Raw genomic sequence first — 15,764 nt, 5'->3', positions numbered from 1 at the left:
TACTACAGTGGCTGTGATTTTGGAGGACTTTTTAGTAACATGTGTAATATAGGTAGGCTATGGCACAGGAGGCATACTTATCCATGTATTGAAATATTTGTTGAGCACGCACAGAGAATAGCAGAGTGCACTTGTGTACTGTGCTGAGGATAAAACCATGTCTATTTGCATCTTGTTCAGCAAAACCCCATGATTGGGCAGATGAGGAGTGATGAACCCATGCAAGACCAGGAATTGGGGTTACTGTGCAACCCCCCTGCTTTGCAGTAGTCATTTGCAGCCTCTGCGCTGGGATGGCAGCTGCAGCCCCGGTGCGCTGTCTGTATTGGATACTGCAGCCATTGGTTCTGGATAAATACAGGTTTGTTGCTCCTGCCTTCGCTCACCATTTATCATCTCCAGCCCATAGACAAACTGAACCGCTATGTACCAGATTGGGTGCTGTCTGCTGCTGCTCTGCTCAAGGAATCCACTGTGGCTTTTGGGCACTCGAGCCGTGCCCTGTGCATGACAGGCTTACATGCTGTGAAAAGTTCTGCTTTTAACAGTATCTGCTTTACTTTTAAAGGAGCTTTTGCTAGCTGGGCAAGGTTGGGGAGGCACATACTGTGCACCTCATCCCTTATTTGGGACAGGGCAATCTGATGGTATCTAACAAAATACTTCCCTATCATAGAATTTGTGGCTTCATTCCCAAATCTTTAACTCAAACCGAGGAAATGCTATTGTATATAGTACCACATTGTATTTTTAAGTCTCACAGGCAGCGAATGGTAATATCAAAACCATGCTCAGCCCCAACTTCGTCTCTCTGCATCCATGCGTTGTAGTGCACCTTTGTTATATTAGGGGATGTTACCATCAATAGCTAAAGCACAGGGAGAGCTGGCTTGGACAGCTGTGTGCAAGGTGGGTTCAGCAAGACAATAGGAACAGGTGGAGCGATGGGGCTCTTCAGATAAAATAGGAATGCAGAGTTTATCTTATGAGAACAGCCTAAAAGAGCTTGGTTTGTTTAGTCTGCTGCACTGAAAGCTGTAATAGCTTTATTACTGCATGAAGGGGACAGACTCAAGGGAATGCAGGAAGCCGTTTGAATTAAAGAGCGGTGTTGGCACAAGAACAAATGGGTATAAACTGGCCACGTGCAGCACCAGGCTGGAAAGCCGAAGATGCTCACTGTCAATGAGGGAAGGTTTTGCAGCATCCTCCCAGTCAGGGGAGTCTTGACCAAACATTCAATGGTGTAAAATGGAGCTCACCACTTGTCTGCAGCTGACCTGGGCAGTGGTCTTGGCACCACAACTCTGCCGCCTCCCTCCTGCCACCACAGCTCCTGGTCACATAATTCTTACCTTATACACCTTGCTCCAAAGCATTTGTTTTATGTATTTTGCTATTATGTATGATTTGGCACATACTATGAACTGCATCATAAACTACACCATGCTGCATACATATATATTTTATACATGATAACAACCAAAAAGTATAAGTGAAAAACTGCTCTCATTCAAAACCCACATTGTACCCTGATCCTTCAGAAACATGTATATGATCTTAACTTTACATAAGTAAGTTTTACTGTACTGGGAAATAACTGCACAGAATTAAACATACATGAGCCTATGTAAGATTAAAGGTTCAGGCACTTTTGTTATTGGCCACCCCAGCTCCAGAATTTAAACCTCTGGGAAAGTGCAATGATAGAGGAAAGAAAAATGCATGGTAAACTGATAATTTTTTCCCCTTTTAAGTCAATGGCATTGACCTACAGTCCCCACCTATCTCTGCATCTCATAGCTACTCAACCCATTTCACCCTATCCAGTATGCTATTACATGAAATACCAAGGCAAGGCTAAAAAAGCACTCCATCTGCAAAACCTGGTAGTAGGCTCCTTCCAGTATATTTTAACTTGGGAGGTATCCTAAAAAGCATACTGCAGAAACATTTCTGGAAACCATAAGGCTTTATTATCAATGCACTCTGGAAAATTGTGTGGAATTTGGCAGCTGTTTTTTCCAATGGCAGCTCTACGAGTTGCACCAGACCCCGTGGGACAGCGAGGGGCTGAAGGATGGACAGGAGCAGAGGGGGCAGCCCAGTCTTTCGGACTTGCACACATGCAGAGCCAAAAAGCATGACATAGGAGGAAGATGGGCCATGAAATGAAAGAAAAAACGTAGCATGGGCCTTATGAGAAATTCACATGATTTGGCACAAATTGAACAGAGAGAGATTACAGACAGAGAGATATTACACCTGAGTCAGCAACTTGCTCTAATTACTGCATAGGTCCAAATTACAGAAATAATTGAACAGGTATATCACGGATCGAATCAAAAGTTAATAAATCCTTCTTTTTTCAGGATCTAACTCAAAATTGGATGCATATTAAGGGAAAGTTAAAAAAAAAAAGTAGGAAAAAACCCCAAATAAGTGAAAGTGTAAAAGACATCCAAACTGTTATGGGACTTCTGCAACTGTTACCTTTAAGCCCTTTCCAGCCAGAAGCAGGACATGACGGGCCAACTGACAAGCTTGACGAAGCCCTTGAATCTGATCTTCGTTCTTAATTTCTATGTCGTCTCCCCAGTCTGGTACAATGCCTGTCGTCACATAGTCTGGCTTCTTTATGTGCTTGGAGAAAAAGGATTGAAAATGAAGATCAGAAAACTGAGCATGACAATGGGATCATTTTCTCAGATACTGCCTCCTGCTTCATGGCAGCTTGCCCTTTCTGTCGTAGTATCGACCTTCCTAAGCCATCAGGGCAAACCCTCAAGGCTGCCTCAGTATTTCTTCCACTGCCCTTTTGAACTTAACATTGCCTGTTACTACTGACTTACACAGTCTGTTAGCCTCCCAGAGCTGAAACCCCAGATACTGCAGCTGACTTCCAGCGCAGACAGTTGCAAGTTTTGAAACTGTGACCAAGACTTAAAAACTCTTCATTTTCTTTTCCAAAGAGGTACACTTTCTAGAAAAGGCATTTAAACACTGGAACTGACCAGACAAACATACAGAATTAGGCTCAAAAATAAAACTGATCAAATCCTTAGTTTCTTGTTCAGACATAACTCCCGTTAACTTCCATGAGACTGCTTTTTGACTATGAACCTTAGGATTTAATTTATTTTAATTTAGAGGGTTTTACTTAAGAATCTAGTTCATATGCTCTGCCCAAATCTGTCCATCTACAACATTATGCAAGGGTATTCCAGTTCACTGTGTTAAGGAAAGTGTATTAAACTTCATTTTTTCCACACATAAAATTCTCATCCCTTGTACAGAGATGAAATTTCATTTCTGATTTTTTTAAATCCACAACACGTGTATGAACACAACAACCTAATAATAATGGTAATATCTTGCACAGAGATGGAAATGCACTTTCTCTTGGAGGGTCCTGGACTGTTGCACAGGCTGGGGAAGATTCCCTTTGCCCACCACAGCCAGGCTGATCCTCTGCCATGCTGGCCACAGGGCACATTTTGCAGTGACTTCACAAAACACAGAATAAAGCTGGCAGGTAGGAAAAAAAGTGGGCCCTTGGGCTGTACACAACAAGACCATACAACAGCAGGGTGTAGGAGTAAAGAGTGGGGCAACCAATTAGCTCTAGCGGGACTTCAAATAGGAAGACTATTGTTACTCCTATGGACATTTTATTTCTACTCTGACAAAACCCAAAACTAACTACAGTGGACTTCTGTCAACAGAATTTCAGGTTTACATTTCGTTCAAATTAATGGTATAGCAACCCTAACAACATCCTACTGCAGTAGTCTGGGACTTAATTTATATTCCCCACCCCCCTCCCTGACTGTGTGCTGGATTAGAAACTCCATACACAGCACCCTGGCTTTCCCCTTGGAGGGCACTTATCTAGTAATGGCTGAGACCTGACCCTGCTGACCTGTAAGGCCTGTTAAGGGAAAAGCCCAAAGCAGTGTACGTACAAACATCTATGTATACAGTTTCATACCAACTTCTTGAAAAAACCTGTGTTATTTCAATGTGATTTCTGGTATGCTCTGTATAAAGTAGTAATTTTGCCCTCAAGTTTTCAGAGTTGAAGAACTGGACTGACTTTTAGACAGTCTGAGAACTCTGATCTGTGAAGACAACTTTTCAGTATGACAATACATTTCCCCCTTCTTTATCCTAAAAGAAGCATCTAAATATAGAAAAAAAAAGTCTGTAAGTTCTACAATTTTAAAAGTTTTGCAAATATATGAAGTATGTAACCCTGTCTTCTCCCTGCACACAGAGCTTCCACAGCATCTTGGGTGTAAGAGCCCTACATTCAGCATCCTCATCTGCTTTCCTATCTAACAGCTTTTTAGTATTTCTGGCCCATTGAAATACTCTGTATTATGGATAAGAAATCTATGATAAGATGAAAAGCAAGATTTAAAAATAGTAATAATACACATCCTGAAAAGCACTGTTTAGAAAGGGTACTTTGGTCTTCTTCTGGCTAAAGGAAAGATACTCAACAGTTAATCTATATGCTGCAATTAAACATGGGAAGAAGAGAAGAGAAGAGAAGAGAAAAAGAAAAGGAAACCAGAAGTGGAAAACATGTTAAAATTGCATTAAAAAGTTCCTATTGGCTCTAAAGTAAATAAAAATAGAAGTATATGTTGCAGGAAAAAATCCCCACTCATGCACAGTAAAGACAAATTTAGAACGTGCAGTGGGGTTGCAGAGCAGCCACCAGCAGGTATTGTACGTTCTCTTCCTAAATCTGACATAACCAATTAACAAAACCTTCAGCAAAATATAAACATTTTTATAATTAGCTTGCTAGAGATTTATACAGAAAAGGACTCAGATGATCACGAATGAGCCCTACTGACTTTCGGTAGGGCTATCTATAATTTTCCAAAATGAGAATCTGGACACAGAACTATTAAGTGTTGACAGATGATTATAAAATTCCATGTTTATACTACCATAACTGAACAAACCCAAGGTTTAAACTGTCTAATAAATGGATATGCCACTGTGTTTAACAGGGTAGGTGGCTGAAAACTTCTCTCACCAGCGCTACTGTTTTAAATACCAGTCCAAGCAACAGGATGATGATCCAAACCCCTAGCTGTCAGACAACGAATGCACTTGATCATGCCTGCAGTCGAACTCTATATTGACTGAAGAACAGATTAGATAATAGAAATCACAGTACCTTAGGAACTGGGTGAGCTGGAGAAACTGTGGCTGGCCAAACTATACTATAAGCAGTATTTCTTTGTCCTTGAAAAAAGAAGCATCTTCGCTGTTGATTGCTTGACTGCCTGTGCAGGTAGATACAATTACACGAAGAAAAGATTATGTGGCAGCGAGTCACAGAACCTGTTAACAGATAAGTTAAAAATGGTTAACATTTTTTTTCTGCTACCATATTACAAAATGGGAAGTATGCAAAAAGAACGGCATCATGTAAAACAAACCACAGAACTCATGTAGCAGCTAGGGGTAGTTCAAACTGTTCACATCTTGACCGTTAAAGAAAGAGCATTAACACTGAGAAGCAATAAGAACAAAAAACCTCCAAAAACAATACTTCAAAGCTTTATAAAATACCAGATCTGTTTTGGTTGGATGCATTGAAAAGTAGTGTGGGTAAATTCCCCAAAGCTTACAGACAGGAGTGACACTCCAGCTGGCCCCCGCATGCAGCAATTTGCACGGCTAGAAGCTGCACTCTTCCAAGGCATGGCAAAACAGTGAATAAGGGACAACAGCAAGACAAGAGGAGAGAAAAAATGATTTAATGTTGATTTCAGACAATATTTTCAGCTGTACTTTTGCAGAATTGATCACCAATTTGAGCATAACCAAGCTAATGTTGCTCTTGTCATTTGTGCCAAGACACAAGGAACGGGATTCAGTTTGTCCTGCCTAGCAGGGCAATAGAACAAACTTCCAGAGATATTTTAATCTTGGCCAAAGCCAACTGAAGGGATTAATATTTGTAATTGACTTGGAATATTTGAATCAGATTTCCATTTAATTCACTTGGGAATCTAGGATGACAGTTCATCAGAGTATTCATTGCTCAAACTTAGCTGCTGGGCAATGATGCATTTTGCCCCCCTCAAAACAGAAAAAAGGGAAAAAAAGGGGCATTGAGGCTCAAAGGTTGTTCGAGACATCAAAACCAAAACAATGCTGCACAAAAGATGATGCTAGCATCAAAACAGGGAAACATCTAAATTCAAAAGGATTATTGACACTGTCCAATTAAACTACAATTACACATAGTGCGTATTTCTATTACTCAAACATTCTACAATCTAAACAAAGAGAATTATGTTTTTGAAACATAAGCTTAACATAATAGTTAATCTGCTTCTGAAAAATGTCATCTGTGTACAAACACAAGAGCAATCTTTTGTGGCAAGTAACCCACATAAATAATTACTCTTTATTAAAAAGGAAGTGTTTTCATTTAAATAGGAGTAACTAAACATCTTTACATCATAGAAATTAAGAAATTAATCTACTGTGTATTTTGTAACTATGCAAAAATGGTTTGTTTGTTTGGTTTTTTTTAGAAGAAGAATTTCTTCCATATCTTGTATTTTTTTATTTGATTACTTTCCTTCCTTTCCTTTGGATGAATTTATCATATCCAGATGCAGAAATTATCCTTTCACATGCACACTTAGCTTCATAAATAGCCCTTTTACAGCATTCCGTGATATACAGGAAATTTTAGTTTTGCACCTTTTTTTGAGCCCCAAACCCCAGAATGAGTGGAATGGTTGTACGGGGTTTGCTTTAGAAGTGTTCCTGACTATCTCTTTGCACACTGATCAGTGCTATGTTTTGTTACCAATATCTGAAAGGTTGTAGAGACTTTTACTCAGTGCAAGAGATTTTTTTACTATTTTTTTTCAAACTGCTGATAAGTAACAAGGCAGAGTTGGAGAGTGAGGCCCAGATCAAGCTCTCAGTATCACCTTGGTACCCCGGTGGAAGTTGCCTCCTTCAAAAGGGAAGAGAGTGTCTCTATGGAAGTGGAGCTGCCCAGTTAACAGAAGGCTGGATTGGTTTGGTGGTGGTTTAATTATAATGTAATCAACAACCTCATGATCTACTGCTTTCCTAGACTTTCCTTCACAATTGTCCAATTAAGGAAAAAAGAAAAAAACAAAGAAATCTGGGCTATCTATCCTGCACAATGTGTAAGTGCATCCCAAAAGCCAAAAGCATCCTTTGAACTCCCTGGATGGTTTGCACCCATTTCTGGAAGCACAGAAACTGCTGAGGCAGTAACTTCTGGGCCATCGGAAGCAGCAATCAGTCTGCCTGCGTAAGCTGAAGTAGCTCTTTTACAGAGTGCAGTGGAAGTACCTTGCTCTTACCACAGCTGAAGGTATTATAAATATATTGAAAACCCACATTCACTGATGTGGTCGGCTAAAGTCCATGTGGACATCAATATGTGACCGTCTATTTCAAATGGTCTCCTTGACACATGGCATGCTGCCCAGGCACCTTGTCTGCTGTGTAAAAGTTTAATTGGGGAAGAAAAGGTGCAAGAGTGCTTGTCAATTATTCAACAATAAAACTCCAAATGTCCAAAATACGCACCCTTAAATACATTAAAGCAGCTTATATTCATGAGTGCATGCCTACTGACTATCCCACATTCATAAGGGATACCATTTTATTTGGAATAAAATTTTCACCTCTATTCTCCAAAAGATAGACTGTAAGTGTTGTCACAAGATAACAGGATAATAAGGCACTGTAGTCTGTTGTTATTATACTAACTACTCATTATAAACCAGACGCATACAAAAGTACCTACTACTTGAAAAGGTGAAATGCGACAACCGAGTAAGTATCACCATAGCATAATACAACTCCAGAAATACATCACAAGAATTATAAACACAGGACAACTAAACCTTTATTTGAAATACAAAAAATTGTAACAGAAAACATTCTCCTACAAAGTAAAAATAAAATGGCTTTAAAATATAATAAGGTTACTGTTCTATAATGAAAATCTGGACTCCATCCGCACACTTCCTTCCTTAAAAAGGCCTTCCTAATGTCTCCACAGCTCCTTTTATTATTTAAGCTCCCACATTCACAGCTAATTCGATATAGCAACATCATCAATCACCAGAGACAGGAACAACTGGCTGTATTCTCCAAGTTTGGTGCAGATACTCCCTCCTCCCCAGCCCTTGCACCTATCAAAGCTTTTCTCAGTGCCTTATTTGCTTTTGTAACATTGGTGCTCGAGCACATCCTTTTTGTTAAGCTTTCTATGTATATTAATTACTTTAAGACAGTTCATAAGCACAGGATTTATGCAGCTTCCAGTGGGGACTGCAGCCACGGGAGACAGCCCCAAGTCTGAAGCCGGCAACACACCAGCACAGCCAGGGTGCAAACTTGACCGTTAGGTGTTTCTTCCCTCCTCCAACAGCAAGGCTACATCACCTGCTACAAGTAGCAGGGTATTTACTATCAGCTGCCGTAAGGAGAATTATTACCAGCATTACTGAATCACATCAGCAGATACAATGTACCCAGCACAGAAAATTACAGACAACTGCTCCTCTGACTCAACAGTGAATCAGACGGTGCCATCTGCATGCACGCACGTCCTGCCAGAGCCGCTGGATTCCTCAGCATACCTTCCAGATCTTAATTTGTATTAATAATATAAATATGCACTGCGAGCTTTTGTGAATTACCAGATGAATCTATCTTATGTGAAAATTACATTTTCTTTTTCTTTTAAATGAGTCAGCCAAAGGGGCTAAATACAGAATTCGAGTATGATGATGGGTGGGAGCATTTTAAGTGACTGATTTTGCAGCACAACGTGCCCTATATTTATTAGCCTTTTACTCTAGGTCTATTTTAATTGTTATCTGTTCATGCATGCTACACTATATAATGAAATGCTCCCATTTCACTCACAAAGTAGAGAGTTTTTTATGTGTATCTCTATTAATGACCCTTAATTAAGTTGATTTTAGTCATTTAAATGTGATTTTCCTCTGGTCAAGAAGTATTTTTAAAGGGAGATGTTGGAAATGAACTCTCACATAAGCCCTTTTCTAATGCTTCTTGTTTAACAGTTACAGCCATTTATCAGCCATGTTTTCAATGAATAAGGTATGGGGTAGCCATGCAAAAAACTGCTCATCTACATGATTCATCAAATGTGATCGTTAGCAACCATTTTTTTGGTATTTATTTATAAAAGACTTCAAATTTCCAAGCAATTAGCAAGAGTGTTACCAAAGGATAAACTCTGTGTCAGTTCCAAGCTATAATAAATACAAGGGTTCATCTTAAAAGAGCCAAGAAAAATTAACATATTTTAAAATAATTTAGTCAAAGTATCAGCAGAAGCACAGTACCAAAATTATGTAGGAATGCAAAAATTAACATCCAACCCATTTACGAAGTAAAATCAATTTGCTCTTGGTAAAGTAAATCTTACTTAAGATATACAATTAACAACATTAAAAGCATTTTTCTGTTAACTCTTTTTCAAATTAGTTGATTTTTTTTTTAACTGAAAAAAAGCATGACTGTGGAGATTTTCTTAGTATATATGCGTTTGAGAGTAAAACACTAGAGATCTTTAATTTGACTTGTCAGGTCATTTTAATATTATATTGTGTTTTAGCCTCTTGTGCAAATACTATTTTTGCTGAAACTTCAGAGGAATAATGTTTAAAGTGAGATATTAAAAATCTATATGGGTAACTGTTGAATCCAACCAATGAAACCAGGTAAGAATACATTGTTAATTACCAAATGTTCCCATTTTTCAATCCAAAATAATGGTTGTGGCTTGAAAGAGCTTCACTTGTAATTGTAATTCTAACTGTCTAATAAAACACTGACTTTGTAATCCCCGTGTTGCAAAGGTACTTACAAGCTTCCAAGCTTCAAAAATAGGATGGGAAAGATTAAAGGTTCTTTCCAACTCTGAGTAACCTGTGTAGCAGAAGAGCAGCTCACATTTCACAAGCAATAACCTGTGCATTTGCTAAAAAAAAAGAAAAAGAAAAAAGGAAAAAAAAGGGAGGGAGGGGGGGAACAACATAGGGAAATGCCTGAGGCAGAAGTTGAAACTGATTGGGCAAAGTAGAAGGACAAGAGCCCTTGAAATTAAACAAAAGCAAATTCATTCTGTTGACAGATGTTGATTACATCAAAGCTACGAAAAAACTTTTTCCCCTGTTTCTTTTTTTTTCCTTTTTTGCAACTAATACCTCCCTGTTTTCTGTGCATTAAGGATATAACATATCTTAATCAACATAACCCAACACATAACAATTTTTAAATTTGGTAAAAGTATATTGTAATGAGGTCTTAACGACAGGCTTCTCCAAACAAGACTGTATTCACATGGTCATGTCTGCATACCCATGCTGGTCACGCCATCATCAGCCCCTTACTTCCAGGGGTTAACTGCTCTGGCAGCCAAATAAAATACAGAGAGCGCTGTGTAATTATGGAGACAGTCAAAGGGCAGACTCTATTTTGAAATCTATTTGTGCAGACAAGGTCTTCCAATTTCGCTTACAGGAAACAAGCTGGTAAAGGGGGTCTCCTCCTCTCCAGATGCTTTCCACACGTTTTTCCCACATCAGGAAATCATGGACATGGACACCATGCAGCACTGTTTCCTGGATTGCAGGACTATGTCATTACAAGAAGAGCAAGTCTATGCTCGTGAGAAATATTTCCTCCTAATTGCCCATATTAGGCGAAAGCAAAACCCACAAGGACTACTGAAAATGTGACTAGCAGCAATTTGTAAACAGGACACAACCACAGCTGTCATGATGGCACTGGAAAAGAGAAAACAGAAATGAAAGGGTAAAAACACTCTGTTTTTAATAGCATGATTGGGGAAATGAAATATTCATCAGGATAGATGTGGCTTCAGCTACAACAGCAACACATTGGTGAAAACCTCGGCAACAGTACGCTTATGACTGTACCCTGATAAACTGAAACACAGGCCAGTATCTTGCAAACATTCCATTCTAATTGACTTTGTTTTAGTTAATTACTGAAATTAATAACACAAGTTGTTTAGTTAATAAAGGCACTAACAGAACTGCTTGCTGTTCTTGTTGCTTTCGTAAGAGGGAACAAAGCAAAGCAATGGCAAAATGCTGGCCGACTCCAGGGAAGCAGAATCAGCCCCTCTGCCGACACCACTGGCACTTCTCCCTGACACTGAAAGAAGTCAGATTTGGCCCTCAGGACCAGTTATGCTCCCTGCTAATTACAATTTTGCCCTTATGTCACGGAGAGCAGAACCGGGCAAGCTGCTGTATCCCAATACAAATGAGGTTTTTAACTGGGTGTAAATTTATAAACTATGTGGGAACACATTCTTGTTTGGCTTTACTTAATACGACTTTGTCTAGACCAGCACACTAAAATGATGAATCAGTACCTTCTGGAATAGTGCTGTTCTTCTAATTCATTATTCAGTCAAACTTATAGCCAACGAAATAGCCGTTCTACAAGTTGGTAAACTGGGAAACCACAGAGGATCGGAACCTCTTCTATTTACAGGAAGGATGACAGCCTAAGGGTACTTCATCCCAATAATAACAACATTCAAGTAACGGTGCCCAGGTCATGACAAGCCATGACCCTCCCCATAGCTCCTTCAGGAAGCTGGCTCAGTGCCACCTTTTATCAGCAGCAACAGTGCAACTTTAACAAACAAGAAGAAAAGGAAAAATTTAATTTTATATCCTTAAAAATCCCTTTGACCAGTTGAGTAGTTGTGTATATACCTATATGCACAGTCACACCAAGCCAGTACAAGAAATAAATTCACTGACTGAGTAAAACCCTGGTTTGATTAAACAGCACTTTCTCATTTTAATAAAAGATTTAAAAAAAGCAAAGTATAATCCAACTATATTTGAATGGTATTCACTCATATACCAAAGGAAATTAATTGTCTATTACAGAAAATGGGACTGGGCTATACAGGCTTAACTTTGGGAACACGATATTGCTTTATATTGCTCCAATAGAGCCTTCCATCCCAGTGTTACTTCTACTACGTTTTCTCTCTCTGATAGACTAACACAAGTATAAAATAAAAAGGAAATGTTGCCTAAAGCAGTATCACAGCAAAATGAAACAACTCAGGTACAAAGGCTGGATGAAGCGATATTAAAGAGTTTCACACACAGTTAATATCAGGGGAATTTAGGCTCCAGATCACAGCATCTGGGAAGTTTCAACTTCTGTGACTAGCAGGAGAAACATTCCTCTTATGTTACTGCATTCCTATATTGAGTAAATTAATTTATCATAAAGTGAATAAATTAGAACAAGAAACATGTCTGCTCAGGTTAGCATATTTAAATACATCTTACAATCACATTCTATCTATCTTTAGGTTTTTTAAAAGATCACAGAAATTACTTTTGCTTGAAAGATTGGTTACTGTATTAATTATTTTCATTTTGCAGGGGAGTAACAACTGTTGGAACAAGTTATTCAGTTTAAAAAATAGCAGTTGTTTCAGATTAAAATAATAAACTATTCAAATAGTCCTTACACACATGCACAATACCCAATCTTGTTTATATGCACCCACCCACAGCTTCAACATTCATTGAATCCTACCGGGATAAAATCTTTTCAGGTGCTCTGTGAAACAACTGTTTTTCAACTGGCATGTTTATTTCCTATATACATGCCTGGTACATTATTAAATGTTGAAAATAAATCCTACTTTAACCTCTTAAATTTCCAACTGAAATGGAAAAAATACGTCTGGATCACCACGAAAAAATGTTTTCCACAGAAACCCTTTCAGTGGGTGAGCAAGGCTGCTGAAAGAAGAGTAATCTTTGCATAGAATATTTAGGAGTGCTTCTGAAAATTGTATCAGGATTTTCTGTGTAGCTTGAGATACAGAAAGAGAATGGGCGGTCAGGAGTCTTTTACCACACAAAACATAAGACTCACTGCAATAATAATTTTCAATATACCTGCAGCTGAATTTCTATGGATACAAGATGACTTCTGAATTGTAAACCAGTCTTATCTCAAAATTAAAACAAAAAGTGTACACTGCTAGCAATTTTGGGATGAATATCTCAGTAAAATAAGATTACATTCCTACTAATTTGGTAAAAATGACAGTTAGCAGTGTTTCTTGCCTTGTATTAAATGTTACTTACTTTTGTTGTCCTGTTTTCACATGAAAACACAAGTTACATTAGGACAGTGAGCGCGTACTGAGAAAACAGCTATATATCCTTCACTAGAGTGAAGAGTGTAAGGTTGGGGAATTGCATCCTATAACCCGGAGTTCAAGATATAATGAGCAGAAGCAGAGAGGTGTAAGGGTTTTACAGCTGTTTCTACTAAACTGCTGTGGTGATGGTGGAAATATGCTCCCCCCCACCAGAAGATGCTCTGCACAGGGAAGATGTTCCAATCAAGAGCTTGCTGCAGATAACTTGTAGGATCCTAATTAAAACACTTATTTTTAAACCTGTCAGTCATTAGTAGGTGCTATTAATGTGTAACTTGGAAGCTTATTCATAAATATGTGACATTTGGGTCACTGAATGAATTATAATGATAGGATTATGGATCAAATTTGGAAGAGTACAGTATAATGTTTGGAAGCTGGTTTACATTTTTTTTTTAAATACCTTTAACTTATCTCCTTGCTTAACATTTACAAAGACCTCTTTCTTATCATAAAAGTCCCTGTTTATCAAACAGTGATAAAGGAAGAAGTTGTTTACATTTTCAGAAGTACCAACATACATCACTTATGACAAAAAAACCAAGCACTCCATAAGAAATGCTCAATCACTGTCAATCATATGCACTAAAACATACATAAACCAAAGCATATGGTGTGAGCTATATTAAATTCAAACCGAACACAGAATTACAACTATAACAAACAAAAAACAAATAATTACAAGTGACTCATAGGTCTATTTACACATCTCACCAAACTGCTGGAAAGGTAGGTAACCATAGAAACCTGTCAGCCTAAATCCAGTACTTTAAAATGTTTATTTAGTTTAAAATACTGAAAACAATGTTTCTATTTGACAAAACCCATATTTTTAAAGGCTTCAGCTTTTGTTTTTCTACTTAAATAAATGCTTAAAATTAGTTCACCTCTCAGTTACTGATAATTTGCCTTTTAGATTTGATTTTATCCAAGTAAAGATTACCGCTTACTCTTTGTAATATAAAATGTTAATACATTTTAATACTGCAAATTAGTATTTCTAAAATTTCTTTAATGACTGAAATTAAATAATTATATGAAACAAACACTCCTGCACTTACTATTAAATGTTTTGTCTACAGACTTTTCTAAGCTGTATGCTAGCATAAAAAAAAATAAAAATTACTCAAATTAACTGTTAAAGCTGAAATGCTAATAGCCTTTTCAACTTATAGTTCTTTTTCACTGACAATTACAATTTGCATGGCTTAAAATTTAATACTATGATTAGTACTAATGTCCTATATTTTACTTCATAATATAAATGAGTAAAATATTATTTTTGTAGTTCACTGGCTCTTAGGCTGTAATGTTCAGTGTGTATTTCATTATGCAGATGAGCAATGGATGTCGTCTAACTTGATTTAAATGGGTCAACAGTATTTTCCTATTCACATTAATCATCCAGACAGCCACAAAAAAAAAAAAAAAAAAGAAAAAAAAAGAAAGCCTTGAAAACTAACCTAGGAAATCTCTTTTTATCACCGACTCTTCCCACTAGTCAAACAGCAGCAAACGTGCTACAGGAGATGGGAGCCTCACAAAGCGGGGAGCCAAGGCTGGGCGCTGCTCCTCTTGCTGGTGCACAGCTCCTGTCGCAGCTGGTGCCGGCAGCGGGCAGTGCTCCCCGGGCTGCCTGCGGCCCTGTGCCAAGAATGATTCTCTGCCCGCGAAGTTCAATGGGAGCTGTGTGTTGACAAACTGAGCAAATTTGAATCGGCAAAATTCATTCTTGGCACAGGGACATGCGACTGTGCTGAACGCAAAGGCGTGCTGCCCGCTGACGCGATGCTGGCAGCCGGGCTGTCCTTGCGTACATACACGTGTCAGAAAACTCCCACTAAAGTCAAAGGACACAGGATCAGGCCATTTATTGCCGACTGTTTATAAAACACATCAAAATTAAGAGCTCTATTCTCAAGCCACATAACCATCATCTACAGCCCATTTCATGTATGGCATATTGCAAACAAAACGGTCATTTATAAGTAACATAGCACTTCTCTGGAAAGGGAAGCTGTTCTAAAAAATGCTAAAGGGAAAGAACATAAGTACAAAACAGGCAGAAAGCAACAGGATGATCAGGTACCAAATGTTCAAACTAATTTAGTCAATAAATATATTATTAGGATTAAAAAAAAAAAAGCAGCAATCAATTGCCTCAAACACAAAAGTACTGTCATGCCACAAACTCTCCATAAAGGCAGAGATGACATGTTCGACTATATTACAGTGTAACAGGACTTGCAGAGCTTGCCTGGGAAACCCCACGCTGTTCATATGCCAGGCCAGATCCTGCTGGACAACACAGGGGAGGTCCGAACCACCTGGGGACAGGATGTACAGGCTGTGAGGCACTGGACGGGCAGGCGGTAGGACTCCTTACCTCCTCCCTTATCACTGCTGGACACCCAGCAATGGATGGTTAAGCTTTACCAGTGATTGCTCTCCGCATCCATCC

At 38.5% G+C, this 15,764-nt stretch overlaps 1 protein-coding gene across 4 annotated transcripts in view; it reads right to left on the bottom strand.

Annotated features, from left to right (window-relative positions):
- Window positions 1-15,764, bottom strand: part of METAP1D (methionyl aminopeptidase type 1D, mitochondrial) — a 49,508-nt gene that overhangs the window by 16,318 nt on the left and 17,426 nt on the right. For 2 of the 4 annotated variants that reach the window (XM_040604414.1, XM_040604413.1), the window contains 2 exons: window positions 5,198-5,364; window positions 2,494-2,643 (listed from right to left, as the gene is read on the bottom strand). In XM_040604414.1, coding sequence (XP_040460348.1) covers window positions 2,494-2,643; window positions 5,198-5,364 — 317 coding nt within the window. The remainder of the gene's footprint in view (window positions 1-2,493; window positions 2,644-5,197; window positions 5,365-15,764) is intronic. The other 2 variants (XM_040604415.1, XM_040604416.1) reach the window with 1 other exon arrangement.

This window comes from Falco naumanni, chromosome 8 (genome assembly GCF_017639655.2).
Source record: "Falco naumanni isolate bFalNau1 chromosome 8, bFalNau1.pat, whole genome shotgun sequence".
NCBI lineage: Eukaryota > Metazoa > Chordata > Aves > Falconiformes > Falconidae > Falco > Falco naumanni.
The sequence above is the reverse complement of the archived record's forward strand: the minus strand, read 5'-3'. Positions and strand labels throughout refer to the sequence as shown.